General features: G+C 41.2%; 1 protein-coding gene across 2 annotated transcripts in view; it reads left to right on the top strand.

Moving 5' to 3' along the window:
* Positions 1-3906: 3906 nt before the first annotated feature.
* LOC111869609 (microtubule-associated protein tau) overlaps positions 3907-27502 on the top strand; it is a 70126-nt gene continuing 46530 nt past the window's right edge. For both annotated transcript variants that reach the window (XM_033753500.1, XM_033753499.1), the window contains exons 1-3: positions 3907-4008; positions 14871-17751; positions 19709-19752. In XM_033753500.1, the coding sequence (XP_033609391.1) occupies positions 3922-4008; positions 14871-17751; positions 19709-19752 (3012 nt within the window). In that variant the 5' untranslated portion in view covers positions 3907-3921. The remainder of the gene's footprint in view (positions 4009-14870; positions 17752-19708; positions 19753-27502) is intronic.

Raw genomic sequence — 27502 nt, 5'->3', positions numbered from 1 at the left:
CGTTTTGATTTTGAAGTGCTATTGAAAAATTGAAACGGTATAAATCGCCAGGTAGTGATCAAATTCCGGCAGAACTTATTGAAGCAGGAGGTGAAATATTACATTCTAATATCCACAATCTAATTACGTCCATTTGGCATAAGGAAAAATTGCCTGATCACTGGAAGGAGTCTATTATTGTACCAGTTCACAAGAAGGGTGATAAAACTGATTATAGTTTTTGTCGGGGTATATCATTTCTATCAACTTCATACAAAATGTTATCCAGTATTCTTCCCTCAAAGTTAAGTCCATATATAGATGAAATTATTGGGGATCATCAGTGTGGGTTCCGACGTAACAGATCAACTACAGATCAGATCTTTTGCATTCGTCAGATATTGGAGAAAAAATGGGAGTACGATGAGAAAGTACATCAGCTATTCATAGACTTCAAGAAAGCCTATGATTCAGTTAGGAGGGAAGAATTGTACAATATTCTAATAGAGTCTGGGATGCCCATGAAACTAGTTAGGTTGATTAAAATGTGTTTAAACGAAACTTATAGTAAAGTCCGTGTAGGTAAATTTATGTCTGATAAATTTCCTATCCACAATTGTCTAAAATAAGGAGATGCTTTATCGCCACTCTTTTTCAACTTTACTTTATAATATGCCATTAGGAATGTCAAAGGAAACCAGGTGGGACTGAAATTAAACGGAACACATCAGCTGTTGGCCTATGCCGATGATGTGAATACACTGGGTGATAACGTAGATACCATAAAGAAAAACATACAAACTTTAATTGACGCAAGTAAAAAGGTTGTTCTAGTAGTAAACACTGAGAAAACTAAGTATATGTTGCTGTCTTGTCACCAAATGCAGGGAAAAGTCATTATATAAAGATAGGAAACAGATGTTTGGAAAATGTGGCACAATTAAAATATTTTGGGACAACGATAACGATCGAAACTTGATTCAGGAGGAAATTAAGAGGAGACTGAACTCGGGTAATGCATGCTATAATTCAATCCAGAAACTTTTGTCTTTTCGTCTGCTGTCCAAAAACATAAAAATTAGAATATACAAAACTATAATTTTGCCTGTGCTTCATAACTTGTACTCTTCTCCACGTATGATTAGAATGATCAAGTGAAGGAGGATGAGGTGGGCAGGGTATGTAGCACGAATGGGTGAGACGAGGAATGCATATAGGATATTGTTGGGAAAGCCAGAAGGAAAGAGACCACTACGAAGACTAAGGCGTAAGTGGGTGGATAATATTAAAATGGATCTTGCATAGATAGGATGGGATGGTGTGGATTGGATTGATCTGGAGCAGGATAGGGACGAGTGGAGGGCTCTTGTGAACACAGTAATGAACCTTCGGGTTCCATGAAATGCTGGGAAATTCTTGAGTAGCTGCAGAATTGGCTGCTCCTCCAGAAGGGCTCAGCTCCATGAGTAAGTAAGTAAATAAGTAAGTAAGTAAGTAAGTAAGTGGGGTGCGACCACATCCCTAGTGTTGCGGCCACTTCTGGCCTATTGTGCCAGCCCCAGGTGATAGGTGAGGGTTATTATGGAGCAATTGGTGGAATGAAGATTGGCAGGGGAAACCGAAGTACTCGGAGAATACCTGCCCCAGCACATTTTTGTCCACCACAAATCCCGCTTGACCAGACCCGGGATCGAACCCAGGACGCCGCAATGGGAAGCCAGCGACTAACCGCTTGAGCTATGGCGCGGCCCGTCGCATGAATGTATATCTGCCTCTCTTCTGTGTTTGTGTTATCCTCTGTAGATACAGAACTTGTGATTGGCTGACCCCTGTCCAAGGAGTCACACCATTTGGCTATAAGATTCAGAGTTGCTGAGACTAATTTCGAATGGGAGTAGACCAGAGGGCCAGATCCATTAAGAAAAGTGAAGAAAAGGAGGATTGGTGACAAGTTCTGTTATGCGAAGATAAAATGTATATAAAAAAGGAATGAAATTTGAGGATTTATTATACTATTGTAGCAGCAGCTACAAATTCGTGTCACGTGTAGGTATTAATAAGGGATGCAGTACGATGCTCTCGCATGTAATTTTGACCCTTGTTGCAAGCTTATTTGTTTATATGTGCTTTGTTTCCCTTCTCACAAATAGAATTATCCACATAGGAGCACACTTCCACCATTACGTAGATTATATGTTGAGTTTGCATGGCAGCGAGTTCATTGTGGGTCTTCAATTTGACGAGATATGTAAAATGTACGAGTACTTGTACATTCTTAAGTTGCTGATACAGGACATCTAATAGAGGAATGATCTCAATATCATTAATTTTAGTGAACTTAAAATATTAAATATAATTTATTAATAAATTTAAAAGTCCAGTATGGCCGTCAGTTTACTTAAATAATTATCTGAAATACGAAGTTATGGAATTGAGTATTATGGCTTATTTTGTATTTTTTTCATTAATAGATATTCTGAAAATGCAGTTCCCACACTGAGTTTTTCTTTATTGTTACTAAACCCTTGTGTATGCCACCCTCACATTATGTTTGCGTATGTAGGTGGCGATAAACTGAGTTTCTGCTTCCGTTATCTGTAGATCGGGTACGTGGAATGAATAGTTCTAACTTCGCTGTAGAACAGACACAAGGGGAACTTAAGATAAAACATGATAGTCGTAATGCTAAAAGCAAAAATAAATTTCTTCTCATTTTTGACACACTTGGCATTTATTAGAACGAAAAGAACTGGATCGGTCTTTTACACGGGATTCATTTTGGACTCACAGAATTCGATATACAGAGACCCGACAAAGATCTATTCATATTCTTACGCCAGCTGTGTTTCCAGTTGAATAAAATTAGCACAAGTATGTCCACTGAAGATACTAATAAACTCTGCAACTATTAAAACTTTGTTAAGGAAATGAACGTTGATCATTGAATATGTTTTGAAAAAAACCCTGTTAGAGACGTAGTGTTAGGCTACCTTAGCACGCCATGAGACTTTCTGGGCACTCAGCTTGGACACGATCATTACAAAGATCTGAATTTTCTACCAGCACTTCTCACTGTGAACATAAAATCTGCACCGGCCGTCGAATCACCTAGGAACAGAAACAAAGCTTATCTTGGTTACTGCGCATGTGCGGGAGTTTTATATGCTATTTCGATTCTAATTTCAATTGGTCCACTTTCATTTAGTGAATTACAGATGGTTTTATCACCTCTTTCACCGCCTCTGTGGTCTAGTGGTCTGAGTTCTTGGATACAGATCTAGAGGTTCTGGGTTTGATCCCCGACACCACCAGGTTTCCTGAGAAGTAGTGGGTCTGGAACGGGGTCCACTCAGCCTCGTGAGGATAATTGAGGAGTTATTTCAAAGAAATAGAGTCTCCGGTCTAGAAAACCTAGATTAACGGCCATGGGAATCCGTTGCGCTGACCACGCGACACCCTCTATCCGTTGAAGTTGGCACTAACTTTGCCGACAAGCGGTGGTCGCTCGGTCGGTATAGTTCGCTTGCGGACTACAGGCCACGGAGTTTTTTTATTTGTTTTCTATTACCTCTTTTCGATCAATGAAGCAGACAGGACCAAGATGAGCTCTTGTGATGCTTATAGTATTTCAGCACTAGCTCATCGTTCCACAGAATCATTACGCACAGTCATCACAGAAGGATCTGTAGACGGCAACGAACAGTAATGCCTCCAGCGTAACAGGGCGGCTTGCACTTCCGGTAGTAAACGCACTTCCGGTAAACCGGGCACATTTCGAGTTTATGAATAACAAGTAAAATTAATCACACAAACATGTGTTTATTTGTTTACAGTAATACAAACATTAACCAAATAAAATCCCTATTTAATAATTATTTCGTGATCGTCATAAACTAACTAGAAGTGAAATATTAAACTTAATATTATAAATCGGAGAAGGCCATGCAGCAAGAAGAAGTGCGACAACCAGCGCCACAACAGTTGTTCGGGGCCGGAAGTGACGTCACACCATCCGCGACGCAGGAAGGGGTAAGATTTGTGAGGATAGTCAGGTCACGGTGCTTTATGTGGGACTTACAGTTGAATGAGGTCAAAAGGTCAGCATTATTGCGTGTCTTTTCTTGTTCATCAGACCTAGGCACGTGTTGCATTAAGGGCAGGTTTGAAATTTTCCTTTTCCTTCTTAAACTAGATTTTCTGTTCGTCAAAGATAAACAAAACACTGGCAAGAAAGGTGCAATGAAAAATAAANCAGAATTGTTACACTTATAATGTGAATTGTAACCCTAATTGAGATTACAATTGTCAAGAAAAAATTTATAAAATTAAATAATTTTAAATCTATTAGAAAGTCATTACAAGAATTAAGTATAGTAAATTGCATAGGACATAAAATCAAAGTTAAACTTTAATTATAATTCATATCTTGGGGTCAGATTCAGTCTACTTGGTACGACGGTCACTATTGGGCCTAAAATTAAAACTTAATCTCATTATATCCCCAACTTAAATTTAATATATTGTACATTTCTCATTAATTACGATTTCAAATATTCATCTACTAATTATCGTTTAAATCAGGTCCTTGATATTAAAACAAAATGTAACCGCGTCAAACCATTTAAAGAATTATCTTTTATTTATTTGTCATTATCCGTAATTACGGTGAGAAAGGAAGAAGCACTTGCGAAAGGAAAAAAACATAACTACTCTTTTGGAAAAGTGATAACACTCATCTCATTAACATTACGGGGATAATTATTCAATCAATTTTAAGTAACTGGTTTTATATGCTTGACGCACAAGCTGATTGTCTCCCACCCTTGTATCTGTTTTAAGGAAATGACGTTATTTTATTCCAACCAAAGGAAAGTACCGGAGACGGAAATGAAAGTAAGTATTGCCTTTTGTTGTTTGTTATTGATGATTGTTGTTGATGATGATTATGATGATGACACAAAAGTTTCATCCGAGAGGAAGCTGTTTACTGAAACAGAAAACTTCAGAATTGTATATTTTATTCCGCCAGCTCAATACGTAGTACGGTCACATCATCGATACTTACAGCGTGTTCCGGCTCGTTAAGCCATCGTGAGGTTTTTACTTTCTCTTTTTTTCCCCCTTGGCACTACAGCCCCAGTGGGGCTAGGCCTACCTCCATGAACTTCTCCGTTCACTTCGGTTTTTCTAGATCTTACACATTCGGTAGGACTCCTTGGGCGGGTGATCAGCTCGTCGCAAGGCCTCTACCTGTACACAAACACAGAAAAACGCACACACACAAACTAAACATCCATGCCCTGAGTGGGATTCGAACCCATGACCCCGGTTTCCAAGCGAGGGAAGAAGTACATACCTTAGACGGCTCGGCTACCGTGACCGGCTTTTACTTCCTTACATTCGCCTATATTTATTAATAAAATTTTATACACAACAATATGACCCAAAAATGTTATGTATCATGACTAATTAGTCTTTAGTTCTGAACCTCTACATCTTGAAATGAGCAACGTAATTTCAAATATATTATCGCTCAGGGAAATTCGAAAATTAAAAACTGTTCGAAGTGTAAAACAGACTAGGGAAACGGTTCTGCGAATTGTACAGTAATGTTTTCTAGACTAATAATTGTATAAAGTTTATGAAAATGTTAATTGCTTGTAACATATTGTCGCGTGTTTGCTAGGCAACGCAACAAGAAATTTTTGTGGGTTTCGTATTTGAACGAATTTTATTGGACGGTCACTTTTACACTCACTCTGGCAGTTAATCACATCTTATAACGTCTTCAATGTTACGACACTCTCGCACCGCTATTCTCGGTAAAGTGTCTTCTGTTCTCTTACCTAATACCAATTCTACTCGTCTGAGGTAAAATACAAATTGAACTAGTCTCCAAGTCCAAGTCACATTGCGACTGACGGTCAGTCAGTCAGTAAGTCTTGGCGTCAAGTCCCGTCTGGGGCTCATGACCAGATATTTATTAGGGTTTAACGTTACGGTTTTGTTCTTTTTTTTGTGGGGCGCCCTCTCTGACGAGAAGACAGGTCTGTTTTTTACATGCTACTGGTCCTTGCCAGCGCAGTCTTTCTTGGGTCCGAGTCCCTTGGGACTCGCGACCGTATTTTACTGTCTCAGATTTGAGACTCCCCTTTTCGTCGCCTCCTACGACTCGCTGGGTCACGGTGGAGGCATTCGACCCCGCCTCCACACGGGAAATCTCTTGTCTCTTGTCGCAGTTGGACTCTTATAACTTCCACTCCGACCCAAAAGGGAATACCATTTCGAAGGGTTAACCTCGCCCGCTGCTAACGAAATGCTGCTTCAAACAATTCGTGTGTAACGGTGGAAACGCCACTGTTACGAAGATTGCTAGCCGTTGTATAGCAATGGATGCGTTCTGATTCCAAGCCGTTGTAGAGGGTACATCGCTCGTTGCCTAGGATATCAACACTGATCTCAACCATTCCGGCTTTCTGTCGGCACGCCACATTACATATTCCGGTATCTCTTATTTAAAGCCTTTTGATGCAGTTCGGTATATATTTAGCAATATTAGAGGAGTGACTCTGTTTGCATTTGTGTAACATGTAGAAGCCCACTTTAAAAAATGCCGAGATCCTAGATGTACAGAGAGGAATTCTACTAGTTGTAATGTATGGATGTGAAACGTAGTCTCATACTTTTAAGAAACAATGTAAGAGCCTTCAGCAAAATTTTTGGGCCTAGGAAACAAGTAGGCGGTTTTGAATAGTACTGTTGCATAAAACTTCGTGATTTGTACGGATGAAATTAAGGCTACTCCGATGTTCTAGGTATGTGACTATTATTGATAGTGGGATGGGACTAAGTTCATTGTACTGTGCCCACTTCTGGCCTATTGTACCAGCCCCAGATGATAGGTGAGGATAATTGTGGAGCAATTGGTGGAATGAAGATTGGCAAGGGAAACCGAAGTACTCGGAGAAAACCTGCCCCAGCGCCACTTTGTCCACCACAAATCCCACTTGACCAGACCCGGGATCGAAACCGGGCCGCCGCGGTGGGAAGCTAGCGACTAACCGCTTGAACTATGGCGTGGCCCAGGCATGTGACTAGGAGGCAGTGAATGCGTTCGGAACTTTGGGAAACCTGTTTTAAAACATCCACTTGGAATACAATTCAGAGATGTGATGATACGAATATATCACAGAAAGTAGGTTTAAAGGCTGAGAAATGGCTGAGACCGGCTCCGAATCTTGTTCAGTGGCGGGTTTTTGTACTTATGGTTGCTTCTTTGAGTAAAGTGTATATACTAATGGATAAATGTAATGAAAATTTAAATCAGCTATACAGTTTCAAATGCAGATGTGAAATATCTAAATTCAGAATAGGAGCGCACTTTCAAAATGGATGGGCATGCTCCCATATGATGATCTTCTGTCACATAGACTTCAAGTAAGTAAGTAAGCAATACACGTTTAAGAAGGAAAAAAATTATTATTTAGCAAGTGTAATTATAAATCGATTGAATGAAAATGATTCCATCAAAATAAACGAACTTAAGCAAATAATCACACTGCGGTATAAATCAATGAAGTTCTCAAAACGTACACAAGGTTTAAAAACAATGAAGGCTATATAAATCATTGAGCTAAAGAGAAGTTGCTTTGAATGGAAGCATTCCGTTTGGCTGTTACATACAAAGAATGCGACGTATGTACATATGCCCCTATGATTCTATCAAACAATAGCTTTAAATATAGAATAAAGGTTACCTGTTTCGTCGTCGAAGTCAGAATGCTATCAGAATATGTCATTTCGAAACAACAGTAACAGTGAAACACTGCTTGGGCATAGGTACTAGGCCCCATGTACGCGTATGTGGACTTTCTAAAATGTTTTTCTTAACTCTCACAGATGGTATATGCTGTGTTTGGTTTATACTATCTTGTATTGGTGTTGGTGTCGGGAGATAGGGACTAGCTCTGGCAGTTGGGCCCAACTGAGTAAGTTCCACCTGAAGACGGGGAAAGAATTAAGTCTCCGAAATGCTGTATTCTTTAAATAAAAATAGGATGATGGGTAATGTTCAGAAACACAATAACTGTATAAAATGCAGCTCATTTGCATATTCTGATATGGTTTCACGAACCATTTGAAAAACAATGAAATCTCAGATTTCTTCGCGACTTAGAATATTCTTTGTACATATCTGTGAGAGGATGACTGCATTCAGCAAACGTTTATCCTATTGTTTTCCTTGGAAAGAACCAAAACGGGAAGATGTTAAAGAGAACGCAATGTTTGCATATCGACTGAATGCGATTCATTGAGCCTGTAGCTATCCTTCACTGCCAGAACTGCGTAGAGAAATGATGTTTGTTTCGCCAGTCACGTGACCGAGTCCTCTGTTGCCCATCTTAATGTGATCAGTAGGCGGGCCGGTGTCAGTCAGTGCCGCTGGTACCAACCTCGCAGTCACGAAATTCGTGTCACAAAAAAAGTATTTAAAAATCTTTTGGATTTATGAGCACTGCGGGAAACGTTTCAATGTCATGTTTACTGCAGCGAGAGGAGGCACAGCGCGTCGTGGTTTTATTCGGTTCCTTCGTATTGGTCTAAACGTGACTATATTAATTACAAAATTCTTACGAGTTTTAAAAGTCCAAAATAACTCCCAGTTCCAATATCTCTATCTTGACAGTAATCCTACGCTCTACTACATTCCGAATTTTACCTAACTAAGGGTTGAGCGGTGTCCTTTATGCGACAGAGAGTTAACGTGCCAACACAGTAAGGAAGAACAGAGACTGAGAAACTTTGAGAAGAATATTTGGACATGTACAGAGGGCATAACATGACAAAACTGCATAATGAAAAATTTTACAATTTGTACTCGTCACCAAATATCATTGGATGGTAAAATTAACAAGAATGAGGTGGGCAGAACATGTAGCTGCTGGGGAGGGGGTAATTGATATATCGGAAGCATGAATAAAATATTCATTTTCGTAACGAATCTTTTATTCATGCTTCAGATATATCAATCCCCTCCCCCCAGCAGCTACGTGTTCTGCCCACCTCATTCTTGTTAATTTTACCATCAGTGATATCTGGTGACGATTCACACAAACTTTAATTGACGCAAGTAAAGAGGTTGATCTAGAAGTAAACACTGAGAAAACTAAGTATATGTTGCGGTCTTGTCACCAAAATATAGGGCAAAATCATGATATGAAGATAGGAAACAGACGTTTTGAAAATGTGGCACAATTAAGATATTTGGGAACAACGATAACAGATCAAAACCTGATTCAGGAGGAAATTAAGAGGAGGTTCAACTCGGGTAATGCTTGCTAGCATTCAGTCCAGAACCTTTTATCTTCTCGTCTGCTGTCCAAAAACATAAGCATTAGAATATACAAAACTATAATTTTGCCTGTGGTTCTGTATGGGTGTGAAACTTGGTCTCAGACATTAAGGGAGGATCATAGATTGAGGGTGTTTGAGAACAGGGTGTTGAGGAAAATATTTGGACCGAAGAGAGATGAAGTGACAGGAGGTTGGAGAAAACTGCATAATGAGGAGCTTCATAACTTGTACTCTTCTCCAAGTATAATTAGAATGATCAAGTCAAGGAGGATGAGGTGGGCAGGGAATGTAGCACGAATGGGGGATGCGAGGAATGCGTATAGGATATTGGTTGGAAAGCCAGAAGGAAATAGACCACAGGGAAGACCAAGGCGTAAGTGGGTGGACAATATTAGAATGGATCTTAGAGAGATAAGATGGGATGGTATGGATTGGATAGATCTGGCTCAGGATAGGGACCATTGGAGAGCTCTTGTGAACACAGTAGTGAACCTTCGGGTTCCATAAAATGCTGGGAAATTCTTGAGTAGCTGCTGATTTGGCGGCTCCTCCAGAAGGGCTCAGCTCCATGAGTAAGTAAGTAAGTAAGTAAGTAAGTATGAATAAAAGATTTGCGTTTTTCACGGCGGTGAGTATGAAGAATGCCTTCTTGTTGGATGTGGCGCTGTGTATATTGTGTGAACCGATTTTTATACTCTGTATATGGAGGCGATACCTTTCTTCGAAACGTTTTTTTACACAATATCTACGCGGCGCCACATCCCAGAAGACGGCATTTTTCATGAATAAAAGAGCTCACATGGAAGCCGTAGACATTGACTGTCTAACAGACTGAATACTTAGGCCAAGATGAGGGGTATATGTTAAATGAATCTTAACGGAGTAGCGTGGGAGGTTGGGCACTGGATTCATCTGACACAGCACAGGAACTTCGTGGCGGGCTCTTGTGCACATGATACTGAGCCCATGAGTTCCATAAAAGTCGGGGGATACGTCTAGCCGAGCTACTCTCTAGAAGGAGTGCACTCCGTGCAGTTGGTTAGGTAGGTATATAGGTAGGTAGGTTGTTTAATAATGTCCGTTTATGAGGTACGCGGTAACCCAGTTTGGGGATTCTTGCCTCAGACGTACGTTGGACACTGGCTGACCGCGGCCACTTTCTCCAGATCAGAAATCTGATAATCATCCTGAAATTGCTAGTTTGACGTCAGAGATAGCATCAGCAACTAACGCTGCGTGACGAAATGACCTAGTGGCCTATGAACAAAACTTCTCATTTATATTTTTTGTCCCTCTAGTATCTGCTTGTCTTGAGAAATATTTTAGACTTAGAATATAAAGTAGTCTGTTATAAAGAATATTATAAAAATATTGCAGGCTTACGTTGAGAAATTATTAGATTTCTGGCGAGCCTTTCGTAAAGTGTATATTTTGCACATATAACATGTTACTGAAAAGTCTTCATTTTGAACTACACACAAGTTCTCTGTCAGTACAGGCTTTGCAGAGTAGATCATGCCTAATTCTCTTAGTGGGGGGTGGAGTCCAGCTGGGTCCACACGGCACGGCGGCCACTGATGGGTCTATTTTACCTGCCCCAGGTGAATATGATGATAGAGAATTTGGTGGAATGAAAATTGACATGGGAAAGCCGAAGTACTCGGAGAAAACCCGCTTTGTCCACCACAAATCCCACTTGACCAGACCCGGGATCAAATCCGGGACGCCGCAGTGGGAAGCCACCGACTAACCGCTTGAGATATGGCGCGGCATAGATCATGGCTAACTTACATATGTTATGCTACAACGGCAGCTTAGTCATTTGAACGGTCGTAAGCTTCACCACCGCCAAGTTTAAGCCTCTTATATCTTCTGTGTCTGGCTTCACCTTGTCCTGTACCGTGAACATTCTCAGGTGTACTCTCGTTCTGTGCCCTCTTATAATTCCTCGGCACGGACGACACGGAAAGCACCTATCACGTGTTATCAAGAATGCGTAGTTATTGGTTCCTTATCTATCAATGGATGTCCTCATGTTGAGAGCGTAATTTCGGGAATGTGTTTACCGAGTCGTTGCCTAGCAATGGACATATGCGCCACAATAATATGCGATATACATCTCCAACTGTCTTCATTGCCACCATGCACATTTGTATAGTACTGGCGCTTCAGAGTTCTTTTCGTTTTGTACACGGTTCGGATCCATATTCAGATTGTTTTCCTTTTCCTCGGTTTTCCTCAATAGTTAGCCTTGAAACACGGCGCAGCCGCTTCCATGCAATGGCAATTCCAGTAGAACTTCTTCACCCAGAACGGATTTGAATTTGATAATGATATAAGGCATATGGAAATACAACTGACAAGACCGGAGAAGTTCATGGGCAGGTCTCCACTTTAGATATCTGTTCTTTGTATTTGAAGGTACAGCTTTTTATTTGAGGAGTTTGCATTGCGACTTGGAAAATTCCTTGGGAATAAGAATAGAGCTTTCCCTACTTTGTGTTAAAAATATACTCTGTCGATTCGTGCGCCATCTCTGCTAGGAATCGATAGCAATCGATCGTCGTAGTTGTTACCGAGGAATATGACTAGTAGAGACAACATTCGTTCGAATGAAAACGGGAAATAAATCACTAGAGTAATTGCCCATTTTAAAAAGGAAGAAAGTTTGGCAGTGTTGTCATTCATACAAGATGACGCAGTATACCAAAACATGTGAAAGAAATCACTTTAAGTAGCACAACGTGAATTAATGAAAGCAGTCGTGAAGATTCTTGTTCATTGCTATGGAAATTTCGATAATTCTTACATTATAATTGATTGAAGCAGGGTCAGATGGACGAGGCATGCAGCATGAGTATGGGAAATGGGAAGTTGTGGTAGGAAAACTTATTAAGAGCTGTTGGTAGACATACAATTCTTCTTGAGTATAACCTTATAGTAATAAGATATGAATTTATGGACTGGATTCAACAGTAAGAAGCCGAAATTTGTTTTTACTGGCTTGAAAAGCAAAAAATAAAAACACTTAAGTGTTTCTTTCCTTTTACGGTAATGCTGTATAACATTACGAGTTTAAAACCTGTATTAAACAAGTGTTTTAATTTTCTTTAATGTGTGTATGCTCGCAAGTAAAAAAAATTAGTTATCTCTATAACAGACCGTGAAGGCCTATAGGGTTGTTTATAGACAGTCGGCTCATAGATGGCAGTAAGGTTGTCAACCTTACGCGCCGGCCGTCCTTTACCCCCAAGAAGATCCCTGGTCCTAATTTCGGTTAGAGGCTGAATCGACCCCAGGGACATAGTGAGGCTGGAAGGATTAGGTAAATTGAAAAAATCCATTGACCTCGTCGGAAATCGAGCCCGTGACCTCCCAGCTTGTAGCGTAGTGCTTCAGTCAACTATGCTAACGCGGTGTATTTTTTTATTTCTAGTGGGGTGGGGCTGAGTCCCTTGAACTGCGGCCACTTCTGGCCTATTGTACCAGCTGCAGATGATAGGTGAGGGTGATTGTGGAGCAATTGGTGGAATGAAGGTTGGCAGGAAAAACCGAAGTACTCGAAGAAAACGTGCCCCCAGCGCCACTTTGTCCACCACAAATCCCACTTGACCAGACCCCGGGATCGAACCCGGACCGCCGTGGTAGGAAGCCAGCGACTAACCGTTTGAGCTATGGCGCGGCCCAACCCCTCGTATGCTCACAGTGAACAACGAAATCCTAATGCTGGTTATGAATTCGTTCAGTGTATGGTTTTGACTTCTTGCCAAAAAGAACAAATTTCAACTAAGAGTAGATAGTTGAATGTGAATGTCATGTATGGTTATTACGGAGGGAGAATTGGTCGTACTCTTTATGAGTTCGGCTAAAGCAAGGCGCTGCCTCACTTCCCGTCCCCACAATACCTACTTTTACTGCGAGTTATTTGAAGACCATGCATATTGACATGCCATTTTTAACTCCTCCTGCAGATTGAACTTGATGAGCGTACAGTGTAATACTTTTACTATTCTCTTATTCTTTGTCACATTTCACGATTTTAAATTTCAAGCCACTTCGTCGTTGATATCATGCAGGGTTCCACAGTTTTCACTGATGACACATTTTGTGATCACTTCTCTGCAGTGTCTCCATGATGGTCGCTAGGAGAACGTAACTCCTCGCCGCTTTTTCTTGAATTATTTTCCTCTTCGGTGACATTGTCTTCTGTTTAGTTTGCAGAGTATTTGAGATTCTTCTGATGTCACCTCAGAAAAATTCGATTCGGAGTTTCAGTAATATTTGTATGGGTCAGAAGCCCTTCTAACTAACGGAGTATATAAGAAGTGATTTTTGCTGAAAATAGCTGTAAATATAAATTCTCTAAATCCGGTTAGTTATTTTTTTGCCAACGACTGCAATTATTTCCACTTGTTAGAAAGCAATCCCTGGTGAATTTAAAAATAAACAATTCTGTAAGTTAACCATACCATATTTTGCTTAATTACCGGTATTATACATTTTGATTACAGAAACATTCTCTGTTTTACGCTTTCGCTATTCAGGCCTGTGTCATTTTGAGCACATGCAATAAAAATCATATAATCGATGGTTGTGGCAAACCCTATATGCCTATGTAAGATTTGAGGTTTTCACGGCCGTGACTATGAAGAAAGCAGTATTCTGGGATGTGGCGCCATGTAGATATTGTGTTAACCGACGTTTCGGAGGAACGTATAGCCTCCATCTTCAGTGTAGAAGAAAAAGAAGAAAACCCACCTGTTCGGGCTGGTTCCTCGCTCGCGGATTTTCTTCTTTGTTCTTCTACCCTGAAGATGGAGGCGATACGTTTCTCTGAAACGTCAGTTAACACAATATATACCCGGCGTCACATCCCAAGTGACGGCTTTCTTCTGTATGCTTACTTTCAGACAAGGCTTGTACTGATGTTAGGGAAATACAACATGCGGCAAACAGTAACTTCTAGCCTATGCAGAGAAACATAATATCGGCCTCCTGATTCTGATATAAGGACCGCACCCACGTATATACCCACGAACATACACGTCCGTGGCACTGCCTTATTCCGGGCACCGAAGGTGTTATCGTAGAGATACTGTTCCTAACTCATATTCGGGAGGTGTTCACTTCGAAGATCGGCCTGGACATCGACTATCCTGGCTGAGGTGTTTCGTGGTTTTACTCTGTCCCTCCAGGAAAATGCTGGAATAATGCCTCTCTTAGGCCTTGAACGCTTCCTTGCAAATCCTTTACAATTCATCATTAATCTGTTATACATCCACTCGACGCCTTATGCTGTAACTAATTAAAACGTAAAAATATAAGAAAAAATATTCCAGGATTAATTATCAATAACTTCAGGATTCTGTATTCATATCGTCGTTGGATGAAACCGTTCCATTAGTAAAGATACAACTGGGAGTAAAGTAGTTTATCAGTGTTTTCTGTGGACTCGTGCACTTTCCTTTCTCGCCTAAATTGCATGCACTTGCTGGGCTCCTTGTCGGTTACCATTCACCCAGTAAACCTGACCACAGGTAAAATTGGTGACATCAGAGCCCCCACCGCCGCATCTACGCAGAAGCGACTCCCGCGGTGCTCTGAACTTGGTGCGCCCTCCTCTCAGACCGCCAGTACTGAGGAGAAACGACAGCAGGACTTCGATAGCTCCAGGACCCTTCCAGCAGCCACGACCTTTGAGGCCCCCCTTCATCCGGCCCCCATTCAATGGCCCTCCGCCTAGAGCTCTCGAGCCTGGTGTTCGTCCCCCTCCGCCTGGAATAAGACCGCCGCTCAGACCGCACTTCGTCCAGCCACCATCCAAGGATGGCTGCGTCACCCTGGTAGGCGGTGGTGATATGGGCGGCGAGGCGTCCCAGCAACAACAGCAGGGAAGTCTCAACAATTACGAGCAAAAGAGCCTAGACCCGGAGCATAGGCAGAAAGCGCTGACCTTCTTTAAGAGCAGAATCCACAGCATGGAACACCAGAATCAGGCAGGGGAATTTGATCGTCCCATTTCTCGCGCAGGCGTAGACACTTTTCCGATGAACGGACATTTAAATGGAAGTGTGTCCCAGCAGAAGTCGTCGGAACCTCAAAAGTCGGATAAGATAGCTCCAGTGGCACCACCGGAACAAAAGCCTCCTCTACATACCTCGAATGCACCTTCGGACCCCCAGAAGGCACCTCCATTTGCAGCAAATATGTCTCCAATGATTTCTTCAGAGCTTCAGAAACTACCTTCTGCAGCACCCAGTGTAGGTGGAGCTGAATTTCAGAGGCCGGTACCCACGGTGTCTAATGTGACTGCTGCTGAATTTCAGAGACCACCATCTGTCGCACCCACTACGATTGCTACTGAAGTACAGAAGCCTTCATTGGCCTTGTCAAATGTGATTTTAGCAGAACTTCAGAGGCCTTCGTCAGCTGCATCCAGCGTGATTACATCCGAACTTCGGGGCCCTCAAGAAATTATCCAGAAGCCGGAATTCAGCAAGGTCATGAATGGCGTAGCTATGAAGCCCGCCCATGGCCTGAAGAAAGGCCACGCAGAGGGCGCGGGCAGAGACGAAGAGGATGACGACAACGACGTAGTCATTGTGAGCCCTCCCGATGCCATATCATCGTCATCTGACGAAGTTGTTGTTGAAGGGATGATCCGAGGATCAGCTATTAATGGGGTACAAACAGCAAGCAAACCTGTAATCCCCGAGTCACAACTTTCGGGAAACATGAAGTTCGAAACCATGATCACCACGCTAGGTGACACCAAAAATTCTGAAGGAAAAGAAGAATTTAAGGAAACAGAATGGAAGGAAGATCCTTTGAACAAAACAACAGAAGATAATAAGGCATCTGGGAAGGAAGGAAAATATAAGGAGGATAAAGAAAAGGAATCCCCAAAGAAGGAACACGATAAAGATGAACAAATTGGGAAGAAAGCAACAGAAATTGTGGAATCGCCGGAGAAGGGGCAAGAAAAATTAACTGAAAAGGTTGAAATTTTATCAAGTAAAGGTATCACGAAAGAAGACGCAAAGAAAGAAGAGTCGCCTAAAACATCAGTAGATACCACTTCGAAATATGCACCAATTCCAGGGGGAAAACCAGGAGAAAAGAAGGAAGAAAAATCACTTAAAGATATTGAATCCGTTGTAAAAGAGATGCCAGTGAAAACGGAAGAGTCGATAAAAGGGGAAACTGGAAAAGGAAACGATATCAGTACGAGTGAGAAAGGAAACGACAGGAGAGAAACAATGTCATCGAAGAATAATCTGTGTTTGAAGGAATCAGAAATCGTTTCGCCTGAAAAGGAAGCAGGGATAAGTAAGAAAGAACCCATGAAGAAAGAAGAAGAGAATAAAATCGAGATAAAAGCATCATCCAAGATTGGAGAAGACAAGAGGGAATTTCCCACAAACGAACAAAGGAAAGAATTTGGAAAGATGGAGAGCTCAGCTTCAAAGGACACCACAGTAATTAATAAAGAAACACAGCGAAATGAAGAAGCAAAAAGGGCTGAAAATTTAGCAGGTTCTAATAAGAAACCGACTGATGAAATTCAGAAAGGCCTTCCAGTAAAAGAGAAAACTAAGGAAATTGAAATAAAGGAAGTATCGCCGAAAAATGAAACAGATAAAATAAAAATGTCTCACAATGCCGAAGAAGTGTGTCCGAAAAACGAAACAGGCCATGAGAGCAAAAAATTAGAAATCTCTTCGAAAGAGATGACGGAGAACGTCAAGAAAGAGTTTCCAGTAAAGGAAAAGCAGAATGAAATAGAAAGGATAGCAAAATTCCCCAAGAAAGATTCTGAAGGCGGTAAGGAAGAATTGCCAGCACAGGCAAGAGACAAATTGCTTGGAAAACAAGAAGAATTATTTGAAAAGGGCAGTGGTGAAATTAAGAAAGAAAAAACAGATATCGTTAAGAAGGCAGGATCATCGACGGAAGAAAGTGAAATTCTGAAACATGAATTGCCGAAAAAGGAGAAGCAGCCCGAAAGAGAAGAATCTGTCGAAACAAAGCTGACGACGAAAGAAAAAGAACAAAAATCAGAGGAATGTATTGCACTCAAGAAGCTTCCGGTGACGGATATAAAATCAACTTCTCATGGAAATGAAAACAAGATTATTCCTCCAGGGAGCGAGTCTGCAGCTCTCTCGAAGTCGGCTGCACCCAAAAAGTCCAGAACGACCTCAGAATCTGAATTAGATACGCCGAAGAAGACCACAACTACACCAATGGAAACAAAATCCACGTCCAAGAAACTGGCTGCTAAAACGACGCCTGAAGCCGAAGGTGAGAAATCGCCCAGAGCGAGGACTCCGAGAGATCGGGATGAACCAAAACTCAAAAAGAAGCCTTCGAAGAAGCGTGAGAAGGAATCGTCGAGAGACGTCTCAAAGAAACAAGGTAACGGCACTGCAACCAGCATAACACATTTAAAAGCTTTCTTTGTCTGACATTACTTCTGCCGAAACTGAAAGCTGTTATTTGCTCTGTCGGCAATAATAGACACTGGTAATAATTGTAAATTATTTATTATTTCATTAAGTAATGAATTTAATGTGTGATTTTGATCATTCCTCATATTTCAGACTGGTTTTATTAACAACTAGATTGCTGGAATGTCATCGTGTTGATATCGAAAAGTATTTTGTATGTTGTTTGTTAATCAAACTTGTATGAAAGGCATTCAGATGTGGATTTTGGATTTATCGAACTATGCGCATTAATGGATCTATGGTAAAATGCTTTCCACACCTGGAATAATTAATAAAGAAATTATGATGTACGCTGCGTAACAATTGCTCGATTCGGAAAAGAATCAGAGCATTAATAATGTTGTGTGGAAATGGAAATTATGATTTGTTTTTTTGTTTATTTGTCACACAGCAGGTGCTGAAGAGTCTTCATTGTTATAGTTTTTTGTTGAGAAATAAGTAATCGCCCAAACGGCATTATCATATTACTAAGGTTTAATTTTAGATCGTTATACTTTAACTAAATATATTCAGTGTTGTCAGTTACCCAAATTTCAAAGACAAGCTCGGCCTGTAGTTGAGGACGGACTTTGATGTCGCTGTTACCAAGAAAATTGATAGTTCAGGATTCCGCGATTTCTGAAAACATTGTTTTGTGTGTGGAAAAACCTATGATTATTAAGGAAAAATAACTCGTGAAACTTCTATAAATATTTAAAGGAATTTTGAGTAATTATGTACTTTTTGTAAAGATTTAATATACCTTCACATGCCATGTCACTGAGAGAAGTGTGACATTTCAGTATTGTATCTAGCGGACTTTTACCGCCATTTCGAATGCTTTAAACATGAAAGCTAAATTTCTATTGTGATCTTCTAGTAAAGTGACGATAATATTTGCTTCCAATTATCGTAAGTAACAGCTCATATTTAGGACCCGGGATAACGTAGTCGGTATACCGACTGGCAACGGACTGGAGGACCGAGGTGTCGTGGTTCGAGTCCCGGTAGGGTCAAGAATTATCTTTTCTCCACGTCGTCCAGACCGGATCTGGGGCCCACCCAGCCTCGTATCCAATGGGTACCAGGGGCTCTTTCCTCGGGGGTAAAGCGGCCGGGGCGTGAAGCTGACCACTGACCTCCAAGTAGTGCCGAGGACAAAAAAAAATGTGGATCTATACTGCCACTCGCCATACGCTTTCATGGCATAGTGCTTAATTAATTAAGCATTGGGGCAACTTTACCTTTTACAGCTCATATTTAACGCCATATTAATTCGCCAATTAGACCGCTTCTGTGGTCTTGTGGCCAGAGTTCCTGGATACAGATCCAGAGGTCCCGGGTTCGATTCCCGGCGCTACCAGATTTTCTGTGAAGTAGTGGGTCTGGAACGGGGTTCACTCAGCCTCGTGAGGATAATTGAGGAGCTACTTCAATGAAATAGCATTTCCGGTCTGGATATCGAAATTAACGGCCGTGGGAATCCGTTGCGCTGACCACACGACACCCACTATCCGCTAAAGTTAGCACTAACTTTGCCGACAAGCGGCAGTCGCTAGGTCGGTATTGTTCTCCTGCGGACTACAGACCACGGAGTTTTTGTTTTTGTTTTGTTTGTTATTTGCAAAGTTTCGAAGTGAAAATGTTTACTTTATAGTAACTGCAATGTGCCTATCACATAATTAAATACGTACAACACGGACTTTGAATATTTTCTTTATACTCATATATAGGTCTATAGGTCTATGAAATGCTTTGCTGACAACACAAAGGGGAAAAAAGATTATGCTGTAACGTCACCATGATACGTATTGTAGAGGGCAGTGTAAGGGACAGCTCTCCATTCACGTGGCTACTAATTTAATTCATGATTCTCTGCTCCACAGAAGGTGATCACGACAGCGGAGTCGATGAATCGACGCAGGGAAACGTGAGTAAATACATTACTTCAAGGATTTACATGGCTAGTAGTAATTTTTCAATGACAAAACCTTAATATTACAGAATATGTTTTCATTTAAATGTTGTTGTAGAACATGCAAATAAGAAAGTTGAAACAATAAAAATGATAAGAATTACTCGAATATTTATTAGGTAGAAATATAAATAATCGACATAAATGAAATGACATTTGTTCTTGCGTCTTTAGTAAACCGCTGGAAGAAACCATAATTTGTCATTTTGAAATACCGACACGTAATTTGATGTGTGCCAAAATTCAAGTACCTGGGGACAGATGTAACGAGTTGCATACATTACAAGAAACGGGTATATTAATTTCCGAAATTCTTGCAACGTCGAATTCACTATCATTCATCATTTCTCTTATTTTTTTGCCAAGAGTAAAAGTTAAGAAGCCGGTCACGGTAGCCAAGCGGTCTAAGGCATGCAGTGTCTTCGCTTGCTCGGAAGCCGGGGCCGTGGGTTCGAATCCCACTCAGGGCATGGATGTTTGTGTGCGTTTTTCTGTGTTTGTCTACAGGTAGAGGCCTTGCGACGAGCTGATCACTCGCCCAAGGAGTTCTACCGAATGTGTAAGATCTAGAAAAACCGAAGTGAACGGAGTTCATGGAGGTAGGCCTAGGCCCACTGGGGCTGTAGTGCCAAGGAAAAAAAAAAGTTAAGAAGCCTAAAATTGCGCTTCTACTTATTATGTTATGTAGGACCGAATTTTGGTCTCACGCCAATGGATGGACAAATATTTTGAAGAATTTAGGGGCGCAAGAGTTAAGTTAATGTTAGGAAGGAAGTATATTTAAAGACAATCTTTGTGCAGGATGGGCTGCACTCACCTCCAACTAGTGCCGAAGTCAAGACAATATCGATTTATACATCCATTCTCTCATTCGCCTTCTTGACGTATTGCTTAAGCCCAGGGACAAGTTTACTTTTTGCCTTTACCTTTATGTTCTCCCAGTGATGGCTGTAAAGCTTTCTATCTTCTGGGATACAACGCCGTGTAGTCAGTTAAAAGTCATCCGACGTTCCGGACGGCTAGATCTATCGATTGGGCCAAACTGAGTAGCTTTTACCTGAAGATGGAGACAGAATCCAGTCTCCGAAACATGTTAAGAAAAATAAACATGACGGTTTTTAGGTAAAGACAAGACGATGAGTAATGTCCAAAAACACAGTAATTGTATTTTTCCTTTAGTTTCATGTTTGAAAAGTAAACCACGCAAGAATAGAATGGAACAGGCATCAAACGGAACTTCTTTGCTGACTTCTTGTGTGGCTTACTCTTCAATCTTGAAGATGGAGACTCCATGTTTCTTCGAAACTTTGTTTGACTTCCAACTGCTTTCAGCGTTATATTCCAGAACGCTGAACTCTTGAAGGTCTTTATTAATTACACTGCCCGTAGAGTAACATCAGGATGCTTCAATTAAGATGTGTAGAATTGCTTGAAGTATGTGCCCAGCAAAAGGGGCACATAATTTTGATTGAGATATTTTATGGAAAGATCCAGTTGGGAGGTCAAATCAAAGGTTGTGGAGTAATATTAAACCAAAAATGGATCTTGGAAGAGTATATTGTGGGGTGTAAACTGGGTAGTTAGTTAGTTATTTAGAGAGGGTGGGTTTCCCCATGCACCACGACCAGTTTGATCTATTGTGCTACCCTCTATGATATTCTACCAGTCTCTATACCCTACCGATAAATGGTGCGTACCATCAGTCCCGCCGAGCAAGCGAGTTCGGCCACTTGCTTAGCGGTGTCTATAATGCTTCCCCCATCTATCATAGGCCTTAGAGACTATTGTTGGGCGGGAAACGCCCTGGAATTTGGCTCAGTGATCCCCTTTGGGGATATGAGGTTCTTTTACGTGCCGTAAAGTTACGACACGGGACACACAGCTTAAAGTCCCTCCCGGAGGACTTGTTCCCTGAATTTTTCCGCCCTTGAAAATTCGACGACCTCCGCCGGGTATTTGAACCCGCGTACCACGAGTCATGAGGTGGGAACGTTACCTCTAGACTACGGAGGCCGCGTAAACTGGGTAACTGGCATGTGTAGCGATGAGAGAAGCAAGGAGAACCTTACTAAAAAACTAAATGCTGGATCATCTAGCTTATATTCTGGAGATGAACAGTTCGAATCTCACCCGGAAAACAAAGTATCCTGACTTGAGATTTGTTCGTGATTTTCTCCAATTCTCCAGGCGAGTGTCAAGATAGTACCTCACATTAGGCTACGACCACTTTCTTCTTCATTGCTTTCAGTTTATTATTCGTTAATGATCGTACCCTCTCACTCCATATTATCTGAGAACTTGACAGCGTCGTTAAGTAAGCCGCAAATAAACAAATAAGCGTGTCGACCAGTTACATGTGTATCGCCTGCTGAAGCCTATTATTAGGGTTTGAATTAATCGTGTGGCGAGTCTTTCTTTTGATCTGTTCGACTTCTGTGAACTGTGAAAGAAGGAACTACAAACCGGGAAACAGCAGGTGTGGAATTAGGGTCAGAAATCAGGAAACTGCTGTGAAGGCTCTTATCTAGATTGTGTTTCGTCAGTGTTGTTTAGCTGGAAACTTCGCGTGTCTCAATTCATTTTCAGTTTCATTTATGTCCGAGCCCAATAATGGTGTGTTGCTGATGTCATATTTAGGTAACGTATGTTTATAAATCAACACAGAAATGCAATTAATTTTATAGCGTGTTGAGCTTATGAGCATATGTTATAAGATAGAACACTTATGAAACGAACTCCTCTTTATTTCTTACATCTACGAATTTGCTACGTACAGAATAAAACCCTATATTATTATTGTTATTGTTATTACTATCATAATTTCATTTCATTTTGGTGACAAAACTTCTTACTTACTTATGAAATTCGGGCTAAATCAGATATTTCAGATATAATTTCAAAATTTCGCACCTTTTCCATTGTAATTTTTTGACATATAACAATGATTTAATACATAATGTGTATAATTATTTCTAACTTGTCTTCATACAGTATTTAAAATTCATAGTTCCATAGTTGCATTAATTAAGGCAGTGAAACTGACAATTTACAAGTTTTCGCTCTACAATCGCGATGTTTTATATCCTGCAAAAGAAAATACCTTAATTGAAGTTCCATAGTACCCTAGATACATAGTTTCAGGATCTTACATTCAGTGTCAATAGTGTTGCTCTCACCTGATAAGTTTGTACGTCCGCTATGTTTTAATACTAATTGTACGAAATTGAAAGTAGGAGGTTGGTGAGGCCTATACTGTCATAACGTTGAAATCAAATTTAGTGAAATGAGATCAGGCGTTTCAAAATTGCAGAGAGGGGCAAAGAGAGCGTAGTGGTATAATGAAGTTGTTTTTCTTTTTCTTTATGAAAGCAAAGTAATGCATTCTGCATTAAAAATTCCGCTGCTACAAAAGGGCTTTGTTCTGCACTAGTGAATTGATCGTTCATAAGAATACAAGAAATGTCATTTCCTTCTAGTAGATAGCCAGGCGGTCCGATAAGTTTTCTAAATTATCATTTAATTATTGGTCATGATAAATAATCTATCGTGTGAGGCTTATAGTTTTGCGGCAAGGTATTTCCATAGAGTTGTACACGCAATTGAAACGTAGAGTCAAATGAATATGGTGGAGTGTGTGGACTTCATCCAGTTGATTCGAGTTAGAATGCAGTGGCGGCTTGTCGTGGCAACGGTGGCGAAACTTCTATTTATATAAAAGACTAGCAATTTCTTGGCCAGCTAAGAAACTGTCAGTTCCTTAAAACTTCTGCTGTGTATAGCCTACAGGCCTATAGATGAAGGTTCAAACGGTTGTGTTCATCCGAATAAAAGAAATGATTCAACTATTTGGAACTACATTAAAATGCCTCTCAAATTAATGTGAGAGAAAAACTGCCTCAATCTTGTGAGGTTTAGGAGCGATCGTCCTCAGGGTTTCCTTAAAATAAAGGCAACATGTTCCTCCAAAATTTCCGCAGCCACCTGCTCATTCTGGTTCCTCGCTCGCGGATTATTCTACCCTGAAGATGGAGGCGATACGTTCCTCCGAAACGTTGGTTCAGACAAAATCTACACGGAACCACATTCCAGAACACGACATGCTTCAAAGTCACCGCCGTGAAAACGTCACATCTTACTTGACGAATTTTGTATACCTCTGGAGAAGTGCAACAGAAAACTGCTCTTCCTCCAGACATAAGAGAACTCAGTGCGAGAGAAGTTAAATAAGCCTGCGTAAAAAATAAATTGTGAGACGAGCATCTCACCTTCCATTGGTACGTCCAACAGAACACTAAATAACACTTAAAATAAAACTTTCAATGATTTTCACGATATGGATTCGTATGTCGTTCGATGAGAAAGTTTTTCCGACTCTATGAAGGTAGGCCGAAAACTCATTGTGAGGAGTTCTGTCTTCTGGGATATAACACCTTGTAGGCTGTTGAAAGTCATCCGACGTTTCGGAAGAGCCTATAGCACCAATTTTCAGGGTTGAAGATTAAGCCAACAAGAAACGAACTTGAAGCAGGCAGCAATCAAAGCTTTCAGGGGTGTTTTTGATGAAATAAATAAATTTAATTCGAAGTACCAGTATATAATCTTTGGAATATTTCGAGTGAAACGGAATTGACTACTGTGATTATTGAATATAATAAAGGAAGCACTGCCTCATTGTGTTATATCGTGTTGTATGAGGTATGTTAGTTATGTGGTGACATCACGCATGTATGAGAGAAGAACAATTTTATTTAAGCATGGACATTCATTCTGTAAGAAAATGAACTCTCACTATACTGCTTTCTTAATGTGGCTGTTCCAGTTCTGTTAATACAACACCGTCACATAAATAAATGATAGCATATAAATTGGGAAGTGTATGAGTATATGGATACATTGACTCGTTACCATTTCCGACATTCAGCAAATGTTTTCGCTGTGAAGAATATAGAATCCACATTTGCTCATCACCGTTCCCAAAGTCTTCGCCTAATTTCTCCGTTCTTTTCTAGCTTGTGCAGCTGCAGTAAGAATACGTGGGCAGTGACTAATACGGTAAGCGTTTTAAACAAAACATCCAAAGCCGCTAATACCAACTTTCGATATGAGACACGATCCTGACTCGTCTCCAAAACTTACGAAAAATCTCCGTTCTTAAATGTTTGTAACAGAGAAGACTTTTACGATGAAAATGTTATTAACCCTACACGAAACCCCCAAGCTGGCGAATCTCCGCCCCACTGTCTACTCACTGTGAGTAATTATTCGGAATGTTCGATGGTACCCTCCATATCCAGAGTTCTCTTCCACCCACAGCCTGAAGCTGCCCCGTGCAGTGGTGACAAGGGGCGCACTTGAGGCGGAAAGTAAATGTAAAGTTTTCTTTGTGCTTAACTAATTAAGAACTACGCCATGAAGGCATATCGGGGAATGGATGCATAGATCAGAGGTGATCAGCTTCACGTCCTGACCGCTTTATCCGCGGTATTCATTGGCTAAGAGGCTGGGTGCGCCCCATAATCGGTGTGGTCGATGTGGAGAAGAGAAAGTTCTTGCCTTTTCCGGGACTCAACTCCAATCCCTCGGTCATCCAGCCCTTAGCCAGTCGCTGTAACCACTGGGCTATCCCGGCTCCCATGTGAGCCGGAATGTTTAATAAAATATAGAAGTTAGCGAAAGCAGCAGTCGCTAACTATGTTCTGAGACCATGAAATGATCCCGACTGAGACTGATTCAGTAACGTCTCATTTAAGAAGTTTAGACAGAAATTGATGTGACAGTGACGTGCTTTCCATGTTACTTCAGAACTCGTTAAACTTTCTGCTACTGCGCTGATCTTATATTGCCCTAATCTGCATTGCGCCGACTCGTAACCTAAGTGCTGTAACTATGTCACTCGTATGAAATAAAACGGAGTTGAGCTCGTCGATAATAAAGAAAACACTCCTTCGGAGCCATGAATGTTCAGTCGATGTTGACGCTAATTTACAGGGCTAGATGTTCGGATTTGATTTCTGGCAAGGGGAAGGCTCAGTCTCCTCTTTGTCATGTCAGAGCGTCTCCTATCCAATGGTTACTGGACGAAATCAGCAACCTACAATGGTGGGGCTTTCATGTTAGCAATGTTAGCCCTATTAACACTTCGAAGAATGACATAAAAAATTTACTTTCGTGGTTCAGTGGTATTTCACTTACTGGCAGGGTAAGCGGTCACATAACATATCGTCTTCCACCCCCACTCAGACTATCAGAGGCTTGTTAGCCAGTTCCTCGCGACTTAAGGCACGTCCACATTACTCGTGTTCGCCAGGCTTGTGCTCGTCGGGAGACTCGTCTGGCTTTTACTTGTGCTCGTAAATCTTCGTCCGCACTACTTTAGTTGCTCGCCAGGCTTCGGCGCGTGAGGATCCGTATATTTACTCGTAGTGTGTATAGGCTGTAGTAGTATTTTAATTTATTGGCTATAGTTTTTAAATTAAAAATAAAAAATTTGCTTGTCTCGTGACTTGCTATATCGTCCACATTACTCGCGAGTATAGCGAGTCACACGAGCGCCTTAGGCTACCATGTTAGCCAAACGAATAACGGTAACATACTTAGTTCTTTGGCGCTTACAGAACAGAATTTCGGGCTAGGTAACAACGAATCACAGCGAATTAGAACGATAGAAAAAAATTCATATCGGCTCTTGTACTATGAAATAGCAGACACTGTGAAATGACAGTTCACCAATCGAGTCTCCGAAATTCTCAGTATAAAGTTTGTTTCACTTAGAGACTTTGGCAGGGAGCCAGGATAGCGCAGTCGGTATACTACGTAGTACTCGTAGTTACGTTCTCGACGGCCAAAGAGTCAGAGTTTCGAGTCCCGATACGGGCATAAATTTTTCCCCTCTTCACGTCGTCCAGACCGGTTCTGGGGCCCACATAAGGCCTCCATTCGTTACTTCACAACAACGCCATTACTCACTCATTGCACATAACTTTACTTTCGGTTTCTCTGTCTGCACTGAGCAGAACACTGACTGACTCCCTGACCCACTCGCTCTCTTTAAAGTCGTGTCGTCAGTACGGAAGTTTATAGCATTACCTGAACCTTACTCATCAGATAAGCGATTTGCCAAACTTTCACGAGAGGCGCACACAGACCAGGCAACGCTTCCGCCTCTAGCTCAGTTCCTGCCACAGTATGTTTGGCACGAATTTATAGTAGACTTAGGGACTTAAGACATTAATACTGATATTCTACTTACTTGAATTAAGAATTCCGACTATATTTCCTATGAACATCTTTATATCTTAATGATTTTTTGAATATTAACGCCCTGTTTTTAATTTAAAAACAACGTTTCGGAGACTGGCCTCTGTCTTCATTCACAGGAATAACAAAACAGACTACATGGCCTGTAGTCCGCAAGCGAACTATTCAGACCGACCGAGAATAATTGAGGAGTTATTTCAAGGAAGTAGCGGCTCCGGTCCAGAAAACCGAGATTAACGGCCGAGGGGATCCGTTGCGCTGACCACGTGACACCCTCTATCCGCAAGAGTTGGCACTAACTTCGCTGACAATCGGCGGTCGCTCGGTCGTCCTCAGGAATAGCCTACACAATTGGACCCAGTCGGTAGAACTAATCCCTGTCTCCGGAGAGTTGGCTTTTACCTGAGGACGGAGACGAAGTCCCGTCTCCGAAACGTTGTTTCTAAAT

This window comes from Cryptotermes secundus, unplaced genomic scaffold (assembly GCF_002891405.2).
Source record: "Cryptotermes secundus unplaced genomic scaffold, Csec_1.0 scaffold557, whole genome shotgun sequence".
NCBI lineage: Eukaryota > Metazoa > Arthropoda > Insecta > Blattodea > Kalotermitidae > Cryptotermes > Cryptotermes secundus.
The sequence above is the reverse complement of the archived record's forward strand: the minus strand, read 5'-3'. Positions and strand labels throughout refer to the sequence as shown.